The following is a 21,360-nucleotide window of genomic DNA, read 5'->3' as shown; positions in this document are numbered from 1 at the left end:
ACAAAAAGCTTGTGTTAATTGTCTTAACTTATTTAAAGCCATACCTTAGGATGACCTGAAAGATGAATAGGTCTCAAGTAGTTTAGAAACAAATGTAATCATGCTTTTATTCAACAGTTAAATTTATGCTCTGACAGTGATATTTGTTTATAGGGCATGAACACAGCCATTCTCTATTTAATGGTGGTCTCAGCCACGGACACAGTCATGGAGGTCATGGTCACAGCCATGAACATAAACATGTGCATGGACACACTCATGATCATGGCCATAGCCATGGACACTCTCACGGTCAGGATTATTGTCATGGTAAGTACTTCGTTAATGTCACAGACTCAACTTGAATTTGCTATTAATGATTTACTGAGAAAAAAAAAAAAGGACAGGGTGCTGGCAGCTTGTTGTGAGCATACATGGAAGTAGTTTCACTAAATGTGTGGTATGCTATGCCGCCACCATGTTTTGTGGCTCATTTTGGTAAGTGCTGTTTCACTTGCAGTAAGTTCAGTGTTAGTTTTTAGAGGTTTTGCTTTACCTACATTTTTTTGAATGTTCACCGTAATGTTATGTGTTGGCAAAACATAAAACAGATATATGGTATAGCAATATAATGAAATTAGTTATCAAGTGCTCTGTTTCAATTTTTTATTAAAATCAATAGACAAAGTTAAGATGCTTTGCTAGTGTTGTCCATTTGAATAATTTTACAGATCAAGATAGTAGGAAAGATGAACAAGCAATTTTACTTTGGGTACTTGAGGATTGGTATGTCGTACTCGGTTTGTGATCTCAAATACAAGATTTTCCCCATCTTGTGTAGTCATAATCTGTTTTAAAGCTGGTTATGAAAAAGTACTTGGTATCTTAACTATGCTTAAATCTTTTCTATAAAGGCAAACAATCTGTTAAGAGACATCGGTGCAAAATATGATCAGTAGCCTTCACTACAGGAGAAGAGACAGTGTGGTTACTACCTATTTGAAACAATGCAAATGAAAGCCTTATTGTAATGCAGGGAGGTCAATCCTTCCTGCCTAAGCCATAAACTAGAATCTGATGTGACTGGAAATGTGCACATTCAGAGAAGGGAATAGCATGGTAATTTGCAGACAGGAGGTGACAAGAAGTATAAAAATATTTACTTGTCCCTTCCTTGCTATTTTTAGTAGAGAATTGCTGCTTGTTTTCCAAGTGTTCTCCTGGAGTTTGGTTGGAAAGCAGGAGCTCCCCCCTCCTGCCTCTTCCTTGCTCTCCCCATGCCCCCCACCCCAGTGGAACAGCGAATATAGCTATCTGTTTTGTGCAATTTAATATTCAAATCATCTTTTGCATAAATTATTATGTATCTTCACTAGAAGTCATTTGCTATCCTTTAACAAGTTTTTCTTAAAATATGTCTGATGTGTTCCACAGAGGCATTAATCTGCTTGCATGAGAGGATTTTTTGACTTAGTTCTACCTTTTCCAAGTCTTATCCTTGTTGTTTTACATTAGGTATAAATGCTTGCTTGAGTGAAATATTTCTGGTTAGCAAATTTATTTGACCTTACTGTTCTTGCTTGTGTGTATGGCTTGTATTCTTGAGAGGGGGCTTATTTTGCTAAATACTAGAAAGTTCTTATTTCTCAGTTTGTTTTCATTAAAAAATGAATGTTTATATTTTTATCTTTATGTATAGATATATAAAATCGATTGTGTAAAGTGGTATTTTCTTTAAAAAAAAATGTGGTTTAAGACTTAATTGCTGCATTAAAAACCAATACCTAGAGTAAAAGCTAGTCATTGTGAGCAGCTTTCAGAAAGGAAGACCATAACAGAATATACCACTAGAGAGAGTCTTTGTGTAGGTTAATATGCCAGTAATTGTTTTCACAGATGACCATTCTCTTGAAGGGATGGCTGGATCCAGCAAACAGATTTTACAAGGTATGATGAGAATAAGTATAGTGGTTTATTAGTTTTATCATGGTCTGCCTGCCTGTGTCTGTTTGTCACACATCTGTTTTAGGGGGTGCCTCTGGATAAATGCTGCATTTTTCTTAAAGGAGCTATTTTTATGAAGTCCCCTTCCACCTGTAAACAGAGCAGTGCCATACCCTGTTCATGGCTATGTGTCGAGACATTCGCTGAAGTCTAAATGTAATACAGTGTCAACACAGTTTAAAAGGGAGATCCCAAAAGCTGGGATTCAGCTTCTGTTACTGATGCTGAAAAATGAAATAATAAAAATCTAGGGAAGAGTGGTTAAAAGTAAAAACCTAAGGAGCCTAATTGCAATGTATGCTCTGGAAAGTGAAAAACAGTATTATTAAGATAGAATGTATTTGAAAAATGCAGATTGATATAATTGTTAAAGGGTACCTCCTGAGCTTAAAAATTGCATTTCATCAACCTATTACAGTTGTTCTAGACAAGATGGTAATTCACTCTAAATTGCTTGGAGGAGTATTGGAGTCCATGATCCTCTGAGCATTAGTGTAAAGAAATTACTGTTAATTCAGATGTCAGTTTTGAGCTTTGATATTTTTTTTTTTTGAAGTGTTCAAAAGTTAGAGGGAGAAAATTATGTAATGTAAGAGGTAGTAATTATTTGGCATACCCAAATGTACATACTGTTTTCTCTTATTAAATTATTTTCTGGCTTGTTTGTAGTCCTTGAAAAGGAACAATTTTCAACCTCTTCCAGAATTTGTAGTATACCGTATTATGTATGCATATACTTAGGACTTCAGTAGAAGATATTTGAAAGTCAGTCTTTTCATGAAAGGCACATTTTAACTGAAGCATATTAAAAAGACTCAATTTTATACAATTTTACTTCAATTTTTCAATACTGTGGTCGGTTGGCTCTGGCTAGCAGCAAAGGACACAGCAGCTGCTTGCTCACTGCTGCAGTGGGTCAGGGAAGAGAATTAGAAGAGTAAAAGCGAGAACTACTCTTGGATTGAGATAAAGACAGTTTAGTAAGTGAAGGGAAAAAAAAAAAAAAGAAGAAAAAAAATACCAAACCCAAAGAGATGCAAAGGCAATAGCTCACCACCTCCTGCCAGCAGATCAGTTCCCAGAAAGTCTTCTGAGCAACAGCTACTTTGGAAAGACAACAGCCCAGCTTTATTGCTGAGCATGATGTTACATGGTATGGAATATTGTTCTGGTCAGTTGGGGTCAGCTGTCCGGGCTATGTCCCCTCCCAGCATCTTGCCCATCCCAGCCTACTTGCTGTGGGGGCAGAGTGAGAAACAGAAGGCCTTGATGCTATGCAAGCACTGTTTGGCAATAGCTAAAACCTGTGTGTTATCAACACGGTTTTAGTCACAAATCTAAAACACAGCACCATGCAGGCTGCTGTGAAGAAAATGAAATCCGTTCCAGCTGGACCCAGTACAAATGTAGACTTGGAAAAATCACTGAAGAGCTGATTTATAGTTGTGCATTGTTTTTGTGAGGAGGGATTATCTTGAGTCTGGAGGATGACTGTTCCTATCATTGCCAGCAGAGAGCTCCAAAGGCTAAATTTTAGCTAGCTGCAAAGTGCTTATTTCTTTGTCTTTTAAGGTAGCGTGTTATTCTTCAAGAGTGAAGTTGTTCATGTGTGCAGTATTGTTTAATTCTCAAAATCATTTGTCTTGAATTTCTTTGCTAAATAACTTTTACAAGATATTGTCAATGAAATATTAGCATCTTTCAAAGCCTTACAGAGCTGTTTCTGTTAACAGTCTTTCCATTTTATACAGTACTTATTTTCTGTAGGCATCAGGGAACATGAGTTTCTTTACTGTAATATGGGTGGGTATTGAATGAATAAAATTTAGCTACATCTGTTAATCGCTGCTTAAGTTGATAGCCATGCCATGAAATACCCCTTACTGCTAAGTGCAGAAAACAATGTAAATTCTTCAAATGCTCTGTTCTACAAATATGTTGAAATCCTGTGATAGCTTCCTGTGTGTTTGACCAAAAATTGACCACAAATTTAACAAGCATAAATCGTGTTACCAAGTTCTTGCAACTCTTCTCCGTAAACTGTCTTTGAAATACTCCATTAATTTAAAGAATACCAAGTTAAAATGATACCAATTAATCTCTTACAGGTGTATTTCTACACATTGTGGCAGACACTCTCGGAAGTATTGGTGTAATCATATCTGCTATATTGATGCAGAACTATGGTCTAATGATAGCAGATCCTATTTGTTCAATGCTGATAGCACTACTTATAGGTGTAAGGTAAGCATTGCTATCACTGATATTTGGTAGTATTTTTGATGCTAGTTACAGCACAAATTACAGCTCAGAAGAAAAAGTTTGTCTGTTTTGCTAATGACTTGCAGTGTTTGCTTTTCTTCTGAGAGTGATATGTTACCTCTGTTCTGTACAGCTGTTCTGGTGTGCTCTTACGTGAGCTATCTTTCTTTTCTCTTTCTACAGCTTTTGCTCTTAAATTTGCATATTTTACCCCTGTTGGCATAATACTACAAAAATGTCTTTCAGGTTCAAACTGTAGAAAGCTTTCTTTCTGTATTTAGTACATGCTTATATAAACCAATGTGCTCCAGTAAATAGAGCAGAATGGCTTCAGGGCAGCAGAGTTGAGCCTGCTGGCACAGGATGTGCCTTTGTCCTTGACAAATCAAGGCTGGTAATTTTTTTTTTTTTTTTTTTTCCCTGGCAAGAACTGTCTTTTCCTTTGTATTCTGAGACATCCTTATTCTTTTTAAGATTTGATGGAAATGCTTCCAGTAGTTCTGGGCTTTCCCAGTTGCGCTTACCAAGATCACTGTAAATGTGAAGCCATTTGGATTAGACTGGACAAGCAAACGTTTCATTCAGCGATGCTGTTACTGAGGCTTTTCTGGCAGCAGTTTCAATGGTGGCACAGGGCAGAGTGCCACAACTCCAGTTACAACCTAATAACTGAACACCTTTGTCTCTTCAGCAGTGGTGAATGTCATCTAATTAACTGCAGCTACTTATGCTTAAACCATGTATAGCATGTTTATACCATATGCATGGCAGCATTTACAGAATTATTGATGTGACTCTCCCTATTTATCCGAGTAGGACAACATGCTTCAGGCACTAAACACCTATGGAAATCTATGTGCTAGAGATCGCTATTAAATTACCACTTTAATATAAACTTAATATTTTGACTTAAACCTCCTGTGATTTCATAAAGGATAAGTTATTACGAACTAATTCTATTACTGAAATCTCAAAAAATGAGAAAGAAAATATGCAGGTTACCAAGGGGAAAGAAACTATTGCTGAGGTAATAGCTGAGCAAAACACAGCTTTCCATATACTTTGTATTTTAAGGATCTAGCTTTGTGTACACATGTGGAGTGCCAATCAAAAAAATACCCCCAGAATGAGAATTTTTGTTTTTTCTTCCATTTGTACAGAGGTTGGAAGACTACCTTCCATAATAGATATTTCATAATAAAGCTGTTTATAGGTCTTCTAGTGCAGTTAGGAGGAACATCTGAGGTCCATGTTCTGTGCTGAAAATGCTGGAGAAGTTCACTGTTTGATGTGTCTTTTGACCCGATATCAGACCTCAGCCTGTAACATTAATTTGTTGGTCCATGATGCTATAAATGATCTCTAGAATCATTACGCTGAGTGCAGTCAGCTGCCTCATAGTCAGTAGAAGCAAGCCTGCATTTCTTGCAGACTGACACATCCTAGCACAGCAGTGGAGCAACCACTAATTGCATTTGGGTTTTTTTAATTTTTGTTTTTAAGCAGTTCAACAGACTTAACTACTGATGGCTTTCCTTGAAATGCATTTAAATGAGATCGTAAACAAGATGACTGGCAGTTTCAGATGGATATTCTTTGAGAGCTTGAGTCCCCTTTTGTGTTGTTTCACTTAGTAATTTCATTTACACTTCTGGACATAAAACCATTGTTTATTCTGCCTTATTCTTCACTATGCTGTGTGTGTGAAGTGCTCTTTTAGAATTAATGCCAAAGGTTTTTTCAGATTTTCCCATAAGGTGATCTTTTGTAACAGTAATACGGGGGCCCAACTGATGATTGCTGGGATATATAATAGTTTTGTTCTTAATGTTTGCAAGTCATCTGAATCTAACCTAGAGAAAAGATTATACTGAATTTTTGTGAAATATAAAATTTCAGGGGAAAAGCATTGTTTTTTGCAAAAAAGACTTTAAACTGATAATGGCAAGAGCTGTGTCTATTTTTTTAATTGTCTGCTTGCTGATGGGATGTGTGTGGGTTTGAGATGAGAGGAGGGGGATGTTCAATATCTAGTACAGGGATTCCTGGCCACTTCTGTGGGCCTGTTTGCAACCTTGATAAATAACTTTTGGGGGGAATTTGGCTTTGGAGTAAATAACTGTCTGCTGCTTCAGAGGAATATTTGTCAATTTGACTTGTGCAGAGTAGCCCACTCATGTCCCTTTTACTAGTTAAATCAACTTTGATAAGGTGGGGTGGGATAAGAGTACATGTGTGCCCCAACAAGTGGACCCATGCATGTGTGTTTAAAAATCAGGATCTGTTCTTTGTGGCTGTCATAAAGCAAGCATAGTTTTGAGCCAGTCTGATAAAGTTGTCCAAAAGTTTTAATGCTGTCTGGGGACTTCAGCCTAGTTGGGACTGTGAAGCTTTGCTTCTTTCAAATAGGGTTGTGTAGAAGCCCCAAGGTGCTGTCTCCTCTTACAAGAGTGCTTTAGCTGATTGGTTTAAATTTAAATAGTAGTGTATTTTATTGCTGATCTTCCAAAGCTCTTTTGCATGACTTGACATTTTAAGTATATGCAATTGTTCATTTCCATTTTAATTAGCTGCTGAGACCTCTGGTTCTACATTAAAATGCATTAGTTATTAACTGATGAACTAGAGCAAGCAATACTCTCCTTACTGCTCTTAATGTTAACCAACAGTTCTCAGTGAAAGCAAAACCTCAAGCGTGGATCTTCTTCTATGTCTGAGTACATAGTTTTAAAATAAAGCAGTTGAAATGTCAAAATCTGTATGGAAATGCTTTTGCTCTTGGCTGTTAACTTGTTATTTGGGAGGGAGACTTCTTTCCTAGGAGAATGTCTTTTTATGTGTGTATATCTTTGAGCTCTTTTTGTGCTGGCCTTCTGTCACTTGTTCTCAAATGCCAAATTACCGTATTGCATTAAGACTTGCCTATAGTACAGGTGCTTTCCTATCATGAGGAAGGTATCTTAGGAAACAGTTGTGAATATTGCAGATGGCTACATGAGTGTAAATCTAAAGTCATGGTGGGAGAGTGGTCCAGACTTGAATCTTTTCTGTTCATTTTTTAGATAACGAGGATACACTATTCTGAATATTACAGTCTAGAAACCCTGCTGGTTGTATATGAAAATAAAGTCTTCATTGAGCAAATTATTTTCATAAAGTTGGACATTCCCAATAAAATACAAACTGGTAAATGAATTATTACTCATGTTGGTTGGTGGCTTTCTCCTCTCAGGGAAGGATCCTTAGACCAGTCTAGGTTACAGTATCACTTTGGATGCATGTTTAGTCTAAGTAATTAGTAGGCTTTCCAGCTGGAACGAGCTTCCATAGATATGAATTAGTACAGAATTATAGATGTAAATTCGAGGCAGGAATCTTCTATAGGATAAACAGCATTCTTGTAAACAGTATAATAAGGTACCTTGAAAGAAGTCTTTGGATTCCTGATTTTAAAAAGTAGTTTTCTTAATCAGCTGAACAATCTGGGACTCTACCACTATTGGGATTTGGGAAATATTATATTCTTACCGTATGATGGGTATTATTGGAAGTATGTATTCAGAAACATGTTTGAATTATTTTCAACAAAACCAGCTTTATTTTCTCCTGAGCTTTAGCTATATGTATTTAAAAGGCGAATTCTTGTGGTAGGTGCAGGAGGAGCAAAGATAATGGTGTGACAGTAGTTAGATATGTGGGTTTGAGACTAGTGAGAATCCATTCTGTCTTTTTAACAAATTACTTTGGCATGGCTTTTTGCCTCATGAGAGATTGTCATAGGAAGATTTAAGTAATGCATTAATGTGACACCATTGTATAACCAACTCACAGCTTTTATATCCTGTAAAGATACTATGAAGCAAGTAGTACAAAGTAATCTGTGGAAGAATAACAGATGTTGAATTTCTTATCCATTAGTGGATGTCAGATAGTATTTATGAAATCACATGGTATTTTGCTCTTACTTTCTTGAAATAAGCAAATGACTATAGTGGACTAACAAAACCATCACCAAGAACTTTCAGGTTCTCAACTCCAGCTGCTTCATTAACTGAGTAACTATTAAAATTTTCTTGAAATTGGAAATAATTGCCTCGTTGAATTTTGTCTCAAATTTTACAAAAATAAATACTTTGCAATTTGATTTCATAATTTTCTTGAAACTGATGATTAAACATAGTTTGATTTTAAAAATATATACCAGTAAATCTGCATTAGTATGTTACACTTTGCGTGTCCAAGCAAATATTTAATCAAAATACGGATATCGTAGTGCACTTAAATTTTTAGTGTACTTTAAGGGGATTAAGTAGCTGTTGCAATTTAGTTATGCCATTGCAGTAAGCTGTGTTTTTGTTGAAAGTCTGATGGTACTGTGTTCATAGAGGTCATCAGATTTTTTAAATACAACATGCATACATTTTACAAATGTATATAGGACATCTTGTGTAGTCCAAAGGCATCAGGCAAAGGCATAAACTTTATAGAGTTTAATTTACTTAAACTGTAAGAGTAATGTTTTTGATTCTTCATGTACAGTTAATGTCTGAGATAAAAAGCTGAATGAGGTGATGGTGATAAGATGCCTTTAGAGGTTCATAAGACTCTTTGAGGAACATTTTAATAACTTTTTAGCAAAGAAATTTTCAAGTAAATGTTACATGAAAAATGAAAGACAAACTAAAATGAAATTACTGTGTAATCAGTGAATTTAGTGTTTAATACTTGGTACATTTTTAGTTGGTTGAAGGTTTAGTGAAGTTTATTTTTTGCACTTTTTTTGCTGAATAAAATGGGCATATACCACTTAACTTGGTAGTGATTTGGCTTCAATCACGTATCCTCCAAGTTATTGCTTAGTGGTCTGAGTTTGACTTACAGAGTGTGCAGGGCATGGGTAGGGGGTATGTTTGATCCAGGGCTCTTTTTTTTTTTTCTTTTTTCTTTTTTTTTTTAATCTGTATTCTTTGTGGGATACTTATGTCTCCAAAGAGGGAATAAAGGCAGAACACAAATCCTTATTCCCTTCCACTGAACTATGTATAATAAGCCAGTAAAATATCAAAGCAGTTGCATGCGAGTACAGAGGGGAATCGTTGCTCTTAATTCAAGATTGCTTGTGTTTAGATGAAATAACTGTTTGTTCATTTTATGTTGAGTGTTTGCTTGCTTCAGTGTTGGGCAGCTCTCTCTGATTTATTCGAGTTTTGCCTGCTCCTATTAGTGGATCTTCTGCTCTGTTCAGTTTTCTGAAATGATGGCAACACTTGCCAAAAGAAATCACAAAAATCTCTGTATAGGGTGACTAAAGAACTTACTGTTGCAATATAAAGCTGTACAGCATCTAATTTGTAACCTATTTTGTCTTGTGCAGATGCACGAAGGGTTGAGCAACGCCTCTTCAGAGAAGTCAAGCAGTGCTTTTAATTCAAATGGTTGAGCCTTCCTGTAGAGAACATCTCTAATTAGTGCAAATTGTCAACTACTGACACGGTTGCTCTGTGCTCCTGTGATCCTTCACTAAGGCTGCTCTAAGGTGACATATTCTCTGCCTAACTCCTCATGAGTTAGCGCAGAACGTTCTGGCTGCACAGGGAAATCCGTTGTGGGATTCTTCTGAGGTTGTTTTCACTGACAAATAAATACACTTCTAAGCTTAGTGGAAGCAGAAATTGTGTAGCTCTTACTAGAGAGGTAAGATCAGCCACTTCCCTTTAGTAGACTATGACTGTCTACATCCCAGTAAAAGCCTGTCTTTAGTAGGATTATATAGAAATATTGTTAATTACCTATTACATCTCATGCTTTAAAAATAGTTTTGGAGGAAGAAAAATAGCCCACATATCATTGTTCTGATATAGAAAGGCAAAGGCATGAAGTCAGATTATTTTCCACTTTGCAAATTTCGTTACGCTTTTACTTGCCTTAGAAAGTTGTGTTTTCTCCCTTTATGTATCTGTTGAGCCTTGACAAGCAGAGGGCTTGGTAGTTTATGGTTTCTCAATTGGAGGGCTAGATCCTGTAATCTTTTAAAATCTCTGCATCATAAATCTATGACCAATTCTGAAGGGTGAAGCTGGTGTGGGTGGGGGGTTGTAGCGTGTGAGTGTTCCAGGATGCTACCACTAATATCTGATGAATCTTTCTTTGATTACTTTCTGTACTATCTCATGTAAGTGTCGGTTTAATTCTAAAGCATAAATAGGACATGCTTAAAATAGAGGAGTCTGTTTTACTAGCAGTTTGCTTGGCTATTCCATAGTTCTTCAGGTTGACACTCTTCAAGTTTTTTCCAAGGTGTTTTCCTCCTAATTTCATGTGCCTGAATCAATAAACAATTTCTCAAGTCTCTAAACTGCTTTTAATATTTAAAACAAAATGTTCATTTAATTTTTTAGCCTTAGGATTCTAAGCCTTATTCTGAAATGTTGAAGCAATTTTAGTATTTCAATCAGCTATGTGAAATTAGTCATCAAGCAAAAGCCACAGCTCCAGTATAAAGCAAGAAGTTTGTCTGAAACCACTATGAGAGCCACATGTTTCTAGAAAGGCACCATAGACTAAATATGATACTAGATTGGATAGAGCATGCAGAGTAAATATTAAGTGGTCAAAGAAATGAGGCAATTTACTTGAGTCATTTAGTGATGTTTCCATGGGTTACATAATTTTACATAAAGTTTAGAGCTGCTTGAGCATGATATAATATGAAAGTTTTGGGTGAGGAGGACATGCCTGTAACGTTTGGGGTATGTGCCTGTAATGCTTGGGTCATAACAGTATAAAAAATTACTTTTTTAAATGAAGTCCTGCATTCAGTAAGATGCAGAAGGAATGTTCTATAGCAAAACTCCCCCAAACTAGCACGCTTGTCATTGGTGGTGTTTTGAGCCATCATTGCTAAATAGCACGCACTACCCTTATTTACAGGGTAATGGTACCTTGCTTGAGAATCAAAGTACTACATTATTATGAGAACAGACAATTTAAAATTAGAAAAGTAAATATTAAACCTGTGATCCTTGTCTTGAGCAAAGCCTGCAGTCTGATTAAAATTGCAGTTGCCTAATAGAGAAATTTTATTAAAGTTCTGAAGTAGGCTGGCAATCTTGGCACTGCATATGTGGATGGTGGCTGGAAAAAAATATTTTGAGATCTGGCAGTAGACTTCCTGCTATGGTATTTGAAGAACTGTAGCTGGTCTTGAGTCTTAGCAGCGTTTGTTTACCTTCCACAAAATCTGTCATAAGTATCCTCTTTTTTCTGTAGTGCTGAGAGCACTAAATGAATTTCCTGCTGTGCTCTGACTGCAATGAGTGTGTAAAATGACTGAGTTGTTTTCAGCCGTGCTGTCCAAGATCACGACAATGCCAGAGTCTTGTTAGCTATGACTAGAAAAGTAGTGGCATAAACAGGATGGGACTGGAATGGGTATGGGTAATATCTGAATGTGATGCAAGTTGATTAAGGTTCTTTTGCTTTCACTCTTCATTGTTAATCAAGCCATGTATAGTAGTGGCAGGCTGGATTTATCAGATTCATGTCAATGGCTTTTATCTTTTTTAACACCTTTTGCTTCCTCTGTAACAGTGTATGTGAAAGTGTGATGTGCTGCTGACTGATTTTGCACACATGAGTCACTTTTGCTGTTATGGCTTTTGTAGAGGATATGTTCATGTCCCAAGTCTTGCTGTGGGTTAGTGCCTCTTGCAAATTCCATTGTCTTGTAAGAGTGTGGTATTTTAGGTTCAAGGCTTGGTAATCAGAAACCATTGGAGCATTGTGTCTGCTTTAGTAGCAAAGCTTACAGACTGCTTATGCATGAAAAAACTCTCCACTTGGTGAGAATTCAGCATTATTTATTTTCCTCAATAATCTTTTTGTAAATCAAAAAAAGAAAAAAGGGGGAAGTACCAGTGCAATAGTTGTTGCAGACACAACCACGTGTATTTTGTGCTAATGACTAATCCAAAAAAACTGAAAGCTTGGTCAAATTCTCTAACCACATTTTTAGCCTGCTTGGTAATGTCATCTTTCCTAGTGTTTCCTTCAGTCACATGAGATGGAACTAATATTTCTAGTGCCTCTTGGTGATTCAGTAATACTGCTTTTTAGTTAGTGTTTGAGAAAAGAGCGTACTGTGTGGAGTTCTGGTTTTTAATTAAAGGGTTTGTACTTCAGTAGTATGCATGAAACAATGGAAAACCTGAGACATCAGAAAGCTGGATTCTATAGTTTGTCATGTTAGTTTGGTTTACAGTAAAAGACTACCTTGTAAAGTAGCGTCCCTTTGGATGCAGAGATGTCTGCATGGGCTTCTGTGCTCTAACAGCACTTATGAGGGCATATCACATTACTGCAGCTGTCTTTTGGCCTTTTCAGCTTTGCAGAAGATAAATTTGTACCTGAACATTGTGTCTAAGTTAGAGGAGGGAGGTGTGACCTGGGATATGCTTCAGCTTTCACCTAGAGTATCAAGCCACATCCTCTATTCTTTGGACTTTCAAGATGTTGCCCTTTCAGTTAAACACCATGGCTTTAGCTTTTTTGTGAAGTCTGGATAAAAGCATAACTCATGCAGCATTATTGCTAAAAACTTGCACAGGAGGTTTCTCTCTTAAAGCTTTAGTGCGGAGCCATTACAAAAACATGAATAGGTGAAATCTTGCCAGCTGTACCACCTATACTAGGAGCGGAGTGTCTTTCCCCATTCACCTTTTTGTGTATTACTTGATTTTGAGCTAATGGTTCCAATACATGCTGCTTAAAACTGCACCCCATTGCCTGGCAAGGAGAGACAGTCTTTGCTGCTTGTACACACCCTGCTGATTGCATAGACTTAACTTTGGAAGGTCCGTTTCTCAGGCAACAAGGTTTTCAGAATGAAGCAGATCTTAATTTTAAATGCATTTTCAGCTGAAGAGCTCTTTAACGGGGTTTTAACTTCCTCTTTTCAATGTGCATCCTGATCCAGAATGAATCGACCGGTTTCACTGACCAAATCCTTTTTAGGAACGAGTAACATGCCCAACCTGCTAGTCCTAAATTTTCATAGGCTGTCTCTCCAAATCTCCTACTTGCCAATTAATTTCCATTCCATCAGATAATGTACATCAGTTTTATCAAATAATGTAAATAAGTTGTGCAAATCAGACATTTTTTTTTGTTAGATTTCTTTCATGGATTTTTTTTTTTCACTCTTAGTGGTATGTGCCAATAAAAAGGCAAGCTCCTACATTCTCCATTCCTTTAGTCTTTTCCCTGGGAAAAATATGCAGCCTGTACGTGTGTATTTTTTGAAGCCTTTGGATGCATATGTTAGAGGGGCCTTGTTAAATTTATGGGGATGGAGTCGGTGTTCAAAAATCTTGTATGCAGTTTGCATCGTGAACTTGTGTATTGGTCTTTCAAGGTTTTTATTAAGAAGCAAACCTGCATTTTAAATAGTGAGTTAAACTGAAATCAATTCAGCAATGGAGTATTCTGGCAGCCCCAGCTCCCTTTGATGTAATGCTTGTGACATGGACATTATTTAGTGAGATGGGTCCATTAATAAGAGAACCTTTTTCCCTAAACTTCTGTAATCCACTGTCTGTAGAATGTGACACTCCAATTAAGCTTCCTTTAGACAGATTGACAGTTATTGCATTGCTAAATGTTTAATTGTCTCGGTGACAGGTCCAGTTTAGGCAACTCCTGCCTGCCCCTAATTGCTTCTTCCTAGTTCTGAACTGATTCCTTGGTAGCGGTGCAACTGTGTGAGGCCATGTGATGGAGTGCGTCAGGCAGTGAGTTTGACTGGAATAACCAGTGTGCCTGCAAGGAGACTTAATTTTAGGCTGGTTGTTTTTCCAGGGGTTCACTAGACAAGAGTCATGCACCCTCTAACTCCCTCCCACCCCTTGCTAAGGATTAGCCAAGGAGTGATCTGAGCAGTCGATTAGCCAGCACTGCTTCCATGTGCAAAATGGTGCCATCTCTTTAAAAATGGAAAGGAATGGTTAGGTCATGCTGTTCACCATCTGCAAATATACAGCTGGTCTATGCAGTGCGTTCTACATTGCTTCATGAGATTTTAAACAAAGCTTCTGCGGTGTCCTTTAATGGACAGCCCAATTAATCTCTTACACATCTTTTCTGGATTCTTTTTATCCCATCACTCGTAAGTACTCCAGCTGTGATGCCAGTGCTGAACACTGAAATTCCGCTTACAATTTCTGAAATATATCATCACTTTTGGTCTAGAGTGTTAGGTGACTTACATGCTTTTGAAATTAGATTTCCATTTAAGTTTTAGTATTGGGCTATAGATATTTGTCGTCCTCCTGAAAATCTTAGGATGTTCCACTGAGCCAGACATGACGCACTACTCCTAAACAGAAAATGACCGTACTGAATACTTAGAGTATAAATTTTTAGTGGTAGCTTCAGGGTATGGGCTTACTGGTCTCCTGGTTTTATTTAAAAAAAAAAAAAAAAGAGGAAAGTAATAATAATAAAAAAGGGTATTAAGTGTCATCTTAGTTTGCTGATTAAACAAGACCATTTGACTAGGAGGGAGCCTGTAATTGCTTCCAAATGTTTAATCCTTGAGCTTGGATGAGACCCTACACTTAGTTCACTTCAAGAATATGCTAAGTTGTCCGTTTCTGACAAAATAACTTGTTTTAGCTGGACTGGTCCATACTAATTTTGTTTTATGATCTCCCCATTATTATCTTAGTTCAGAAGAAAAGTATGCCTTAAGCCAAACACAAAAGCAAAAACCATTTCAGTTGCATATTTTTATGGTTGCTTGTAAGCGATTGCCATTGAAGTAAGTTTTGGGTTTGAGCTATGCTTGTCAGCTGCTTTGTCATACAACTTTTAAGACACTAAGAGATTTCATCTCAAATCCCGTGATTAAACTGTTAATCTTTTGTGATCGTCCAACAGTAGTTGTCTCTGTGGAAAATTTGGGGGAGAAGTAATCTTGCCTTTAGTAAGACACCATACAGTTTTGTCAATCCTTTTATTTTCTGTACCACATTTTCCTGGCAACTTTCTCAGCTTCTGGTGAAACAACTAAAGAAAAATTCTTCAAGAGCATTAAGCAATGTTATGTTGCTCTTTGTTCTGCATCTTTTGAGAATGTAATAGTAGGTAACTTCCTTTTTTCCTTCTAGTATTGTTCCACTTTTAAAAGAATCCATTGGAATTTTGATGCAGCGAACTCCTCCTTCCCTGGAAAATGCCCTGCCTCAGTGCTACCAGAGGGTGAGCTCTTAGACTTTTTTTGCTTCCGATCAAGCTGCTGACTGAATGAGCCTCAACTGTGTGTATGAGGATATTTTGTGATGTTTTTCCAGTAATGCCTGTGAAAGGTTGCTTAGATTGTGCCAATGGAGGTACCAGTTTGATTTTTATCTTTCTGAAGTCCTAAATTGTATGTAGCTTCAACTCAGTTTGTGTTTTGAAACATGCTATGTTGGTTTAGAAAAACAGATCCTGAAGCTTTTCTTCTCAAAGTACTTTGCGCTGATACAAAGTGCATAATGTTTTTCTGTTTTGCTCAGTTTTTGTCTCCCTCAAAATCTAGTTCTTAGTAAAGCGAGGTGGAGTAACATTGGAAATGTATTTATAAGAAGACATAGATTACTCTGGATTTTACCTCTCCTGGTACTCCTGTTTAACTTATCTAGTACTGTGTCATGACCTGAACATTGAAGCACCTTTGCAGAGTTAATACAAAGCACTTACAGGAGTTCCATCTTCCCTCAGGAAGTTACAGGACTGTAATTGTCACGTGCAGGGCTTGCTAAAATTGGACAGAGGAAAAAGAAGGGTTTTGACAGGACAAACCTAAGCCCTCACAAAATTTTTACAGAAATATTAATATATTTCTGTTAATAGTTAGATTGTCTCACATTGTTTTATGGAAAATTCCTGCATTTGCAAAAATTGCTGTTTTAATTGAATGCCCTCTCAAATTTATTAACTGTGACTTTTCTCTCTTGGACACCACTGTTTTCAGAAATGGTTTCAGTAAAATGTATGTAGCCTGTAAATGCAGTAAGATACAAAATAATGATGTATACATACAATCTGTATGTTTTCACCTTCCTTACAATTACTGAGATAGTAATAAGGAATTTAAGTGAAATATCACAAATTGCACAGTGAACTAGAGGTAAAAGAATGCATCAGCTTTTATAATTTTTTATAATTTTTTTATGTAAAAAACATAGTACAGACAGACATTTTCTGAAATTTTTTAAATTTGCCTGTATTTTTAGGTGCAGCAGTTGCAAGGAGTTTACAGTTTACATGATCCACATTTCTGGACCCTCTGTACTGATGTTTACATAGGGACTTTGAAATTATTAGTAGCTCCTGATGCTGATGGAAGGTGGATTCTAAGCCAGACTCACAATATTTTTACTCAGGTATGTCTCATCAGTGGAAATCACATCTCAAAGTATAAATTGCCTGTCACGTGATGTGGCATTGTCTTTCTTATCAAGAAAAATAAAATGTTTCTGGTTTTGGTATCAGTGTGTTTTGAAAAGCTTCTCTTCTCCAGCTGTATAGAACAATTTCAAAATACTCAGTAGTGTAGATGGAATTATTGTACCTCTCTGCATTAATTTCTGATGCCACTTAATGGAAATAACAGCTGTAGTTCTCTGAGGTGTATCAAGTTGAAACCCTGTGTTGACCTATGAGGAACCAAGAAAAATAGATAAAGCTTCCCTCAAGATAGGGCCACAGACTGGACCTGTTTAAGTTTTTCACTGTGCTGATGCTGTATTTGTCATTCATTTCTATCCCTCTAAGAATCCATCATCTCTGCATGTTTTGTTGGCTTTTAGTAACATCTATTCTACGGTGATCACTAGTTAAAACATAACCATCAATTGTCATGTTGTATACCACCATTGTGCTCCTGTTTATTTCCTAACAGGTTATATTTTTTTATATAGATAGTGATGTATTTGATAGTACTTGTAGCTAATATGAAATGCTGGAAATCTTGTGAAAAACAGAAACTTTACTAGAAAGTTGATAGTTCTTGCCTTAAGATTAAAATCTTAAAAATTTCAGAAAGATTTTTCTGTTGCTTCCTTATACTTTTATCCATGAAACATGAAATTCAGTTTGGCTGCCTATTCCAGTATAGCTACTGGATGTGAATGGTTTACAAGTAGACCCTAGAGTCTATTAAGATAAAATAGAAAATTCTTCTCTGGCAAGAGAACTTCATGAGGAATAAAGCTGGAAACTCATTCTCTTATACCATCCAGAGCCAAACATCCTGGTTTTATTCTTGACATTGGGGGACTGTATTTGAAAAAACTATTACAGTTTTACATAATGTCCTTTCTCTGCTTTTGAGTAACGGAGAGTCCTGTAGCTGAAGATAAGACAAATATTCCTGTTTATAACCAGTGTTTTAGGTAACAAAATATTGTCAGCTAGAGGGTAATATTTTGGAGATACGTAAATGACTGACTTCTCTAAGTCAGTTGGACAGTGAAGAAAGGGGACTTCTCATCAGGTATATTTGATACTGTAAATAAAAACAGCTTCTGTCAACAGTTTAATTAGTGCTTGCATGAATGTTCTTTTCAAAGCTTTCTTGTGTGCTCACGTGCACGTTCTTTCACTTGTTCTAAATGTTGTATTGGTCTACTGCATTGGCAGCTTGTGTATGTGGTGGCTTAGTGAATCATTTATGCATCTGATAGGTGCCCCTTTTATTAACTGTTTTAAAACATTTATTAAAAATTCCAGACTGGATTTTTTTGTTTGGTTTTTTTACGCATCTTGCATACTCAGTTTCTGGACTCTTAGGAGAAACACCACTGAAGCCAACCCTACAATGTGCTGCCTGAAAGCATGAATTCTTTTGAACTCCTTAAAGTTTAAGGAATTTTAAAGTAGTCAGTCATGGGGAACTCAATAAAAATAAACACATACTTGTTTTTATGTTAGAGACTTAGGGAAGGAGGATTTGTTGTTACAAGTATTCTAAAATCAAACTTTATTCATAAGTTTGGTCCTCTTTGAGATGTTCCATCACATACAGCTCCAGATTATTGTGTAGGTAGAAATCAGTCTGCATGGCTTATTCTGCAGACTATGTAGTTTGAAACTAAGGGATAATTTTTGGGAAGGACTAAGCAGAACATTCTATTACATTAAAACTAATTTTACCTCTCAGGTCTCCAAATGATTGCATTTTCCCAGTGAGTCTTTGGCTCTTCAGCTGTTTTGTAGCTGTGCAGGTATCAAGAGCCATGTGTCCTAGGAAGGGAACTGGGAGAACAAGGTCTATAGTTTTTTCTTATCTGACCTATGGTAATAAGTGGAGGAACGGTTGGAGCAAGTAGAGATTTTTCTCCTCAGTAATATTGGCCCTCATTAATCTTAATATAATTGATAGTTCATTTTGCCACTCAACTGAGCTAAAAGCAAGTTGATAATAGTTGAAGACAATCTGATCTTTAGCAGTCTTCAGCCTAATGCTTCAAGATCACATTGCATAACCAGTGACCATCACAGCATTGTTGCTGGTTTGCCACTGAGGTTAAAATGAATGACTAAATGATTTTTTAATGCTGTTTTATACTGATGGACGATAAAACTAAGCAAGTCCACCTAAGCCTAGTTTAATAGGATTTCTGAGGAGAGAAATGCTTGCATACAATTCATGTACCTTTACCAAAAGTTATTTTAGTGTGTCATGATGTCATGTAAATTCACTGTAGCCATTGTTGTGTCTTGCTAAAATCTTAGTGTGGAACTGGTTCAAACAACAAATCCCAACAAATCCCATGTTATGCTCTTGTGCTTAGCTCCATTTTAAACTGACATCTCTTCAAACAGCTTGCTTTTCAGGAAGTTAAACTTGTACAAAAGAAAGTGAGAATTGCTTTTGTGCAGCTTCACAGGTGACAGTTATTAGGATGAATCAGAAAAGGTAATGTGGCAAAGCTAATGTTAATATATAATTACGCATGTGCGCTTGACTGTGTGAAGAACTATGTGTTCATACAGCACTCTCAAGTTCGTAGGTTTCCAAATTGCCAGTATCTCAGTGAACGATGTGCTAAATGTGGAAGATGAATTACAGAAAAATAAGATACGGAGGTTTTATTGCTAGGTAACTTACTAATGTGGACTGGTGTTCAGGACATTTAAATTGCTTTGGCTTTACAGTTGTGTTGGTTTTTTTTTTTTAACTCTCCTTCTCTTTTCCATAGGCAGGAGTAAGACAGCTTTACATACAGATTGATGTCGCAGCCGTTTAGTGAATTTCTGAAATTGTGCTGTTGGACCAAAGTTTTCTGTACTGTAATGGTATAACAACATACTTCTCAAGACAGAGCCTGCCTCCACCACTGTTCTGGAATTGACTGAATAGATTTCTGCCCTTGGGCTATGGATGGAGTTCACTTCTAAGGAGTAAATATTGAATGAATGTTATGGACTTTGGGTCTTGTCTTTTTGTGGCCTCTAAACTTGTATGTCTTTGAGGGTTTTTTACTTACTAAGATTGTGGTACTGGAAACCCTGTCATATCTTCAGTAAAGCTGCTGAAACCACTGCTCATTCCCATAAAACCAGTGTTACCAACAATTGGAAACTTGTTTTGTAGATAATGTCACAATGGCTGACATGCTTCAATATAATTGTATGTTTGTACAATTGTTTGTACTTTGCAAACTTAATGAACCAAACCATATTGGGTTTTCAAAGTGCCTTTTATATCAGGAGAGGTATTTGCCAGCATAAATATGGAGCATCAAAGGGTTTTATTACTTTTACAGATATCTTGTATGCAGTCTCATTATTTACTAGCGATGTATGTGGGACATTTGTGTACTTGTATAACTAGATGTTAGACTTCCCTTATACTTGCATCTTACCAAACAGACAGAAAAATTCTAAATGTAAAAGGCAAAGCTGTTGTGAAGACACTTGCTTCCAAAACAAGCTGGATATTTTGTTGCACGTATCTTGTGGAAATTATTTTAGTCAAAATATTAGATTTAATTTCAGTTCTTAGTCTCTTGATACTGTTGAGAGTAATGAGACATTACATGATGCTACTCATGTTCATAGTCACTGAAACAACAGGCAGCTGGGGGAAGACACTGGTGATGGAAGCAATGCTTGCAGGTTTTTTACCTTCCAAATTATGTGGTGGGAAAAATGAAATCCCTAAATTGTTTGTGAAAGTTTAAATCTCTTGATTTTTAATAAGTTGTAATAATTTTTATTAAAGTGGTTGGTGAGATAACTTTTGCCTTTCCAAATACTGAAAATAGTTGTTCCTGGTGGTTATACCTGAAATGAAAATAAGGACCATGGTTCATGCTGTTTAAGATTATGCTTTTTCCAGGTTGACAAGTCTGATATTTTTTATTATCTTACTGTAGCCTTGTGTGGCCTTGTGAGGGGGAAAAAAAAAAAAATTTTCAGTGCAGTAAGTTGTTTTTTCCAGAAACATTAGTCTGTCGTATTTTTCTAGCATTTATAATCATTTTACACTTTCAGATCTGAGCATTGTTTTCAAAGATAATCTGCTATACTTGGTATTACAGATGATAATTCCACTATGCTGTAGTAGTTAACTTAGTAATGGAAGATTTTATAAGAGGACATTTTACAAACAGAACATTGTGGAGTAAAAAACAAGATGGGCGTTTTTCTGATAAATCATAGCCGCTACTGACTGGTATGGATTTTAAGTATTCTTCTGGTACCTGATACATGGTAATACTGAAATCAGGGCCCTCTGAAGCTGACAGTATCTGTGTAGTAAGTGCTAGGCACTATGGAAGTACCGAAAATTCATTTGCAGAAATGGTTTGTTTGCCACTGATGTTGCTGAATTCATGATAGAGATGAAGAGTTTCTTGCATGCATTTTGTTGTTCCCATAGAGCACCTGAATTTTTATCTCTTTTCATGTGAAAACATGATGGTGCCAAATTGATAGGTGGTTCCTGAATTTTCCAGGTGAGATACTGAAACATGAATGTTGATTTTGTACAAAGCTTGGGGGTGTACTCTTGTGCTTGGAACTGAAAACTGGGTGTAAAGAAAAATAGCAGTAAAAAGCCACGTA

General features: G+C 36.6%; 1 protein-coding gene across 2 annotated transcripts in view; it reads left to right on the top strand.

Moving 5' to 3' along the window:
• The window catches only part of SLC30A7 (solute carrier family 30 member 7), a 30,366-nt gene extending 9,907 nt beyond the window's left edge, over nucleotides 1-20,459 (top strand). Inside the window, exons 6-11 of one of the 2 annotated variants that reach the window (XM_059821959.1) lie at nucleotides 154-309; nucleotides 1,876-1,926; nucleotides 4,092-4,227; nucleotides 15,411-15,501; nucleotides 16,521-16,670; nucleotides 19,491-20,459. In XM_059821959.1, the coding sequence (XP_059677942.1) occupies nucleotides 154-309; nucleotides 1,876-1,926; nucleotides 4,092-4,227; nucleotides 15,411-15,501; nucleotides 16,521-16,670; nucleotides 19,491-19,538 (632 nt within the window). In that variant the 3' untranslated portion in view covers nucleotides 19,539-20,459. The remainder of the gene's footprint in view (nucleotides 1-153; nucleotides 310-1,875; nucleotides 1,927-4,091; nucleotides 4,228-15,410; nucleotides 15,502-16,520; nucleotides 16,671-19,490) is intronic. The other variant, XM_059821960.1, reaches the window with a different exon arrangement.
• Nucleotides 20,460-21,360: the final 901 nt, after the last annotated feature.

The sequence above is a fragment of the Gavia stellata genome, chromosome 10 (genome assembly GCF_030936135.1).
Source record: "Gavia stellata isolate bGavSte3 chromosome 10, bGavSte3.hap2, whole genome shotgun sequence".
In the NCBI taxonomy this organism is placed as follows: Eukaryota; Metazoa; Chordata; class Aves; order Gaviiformes; family Gaviidae; genus Gavia; species Gavia stellata.
The sequence above is the reverse complement of the archived record's forward strand: the minus strand, read 5'-3'. Positions and strand labels throughout refer to the sequence as shown.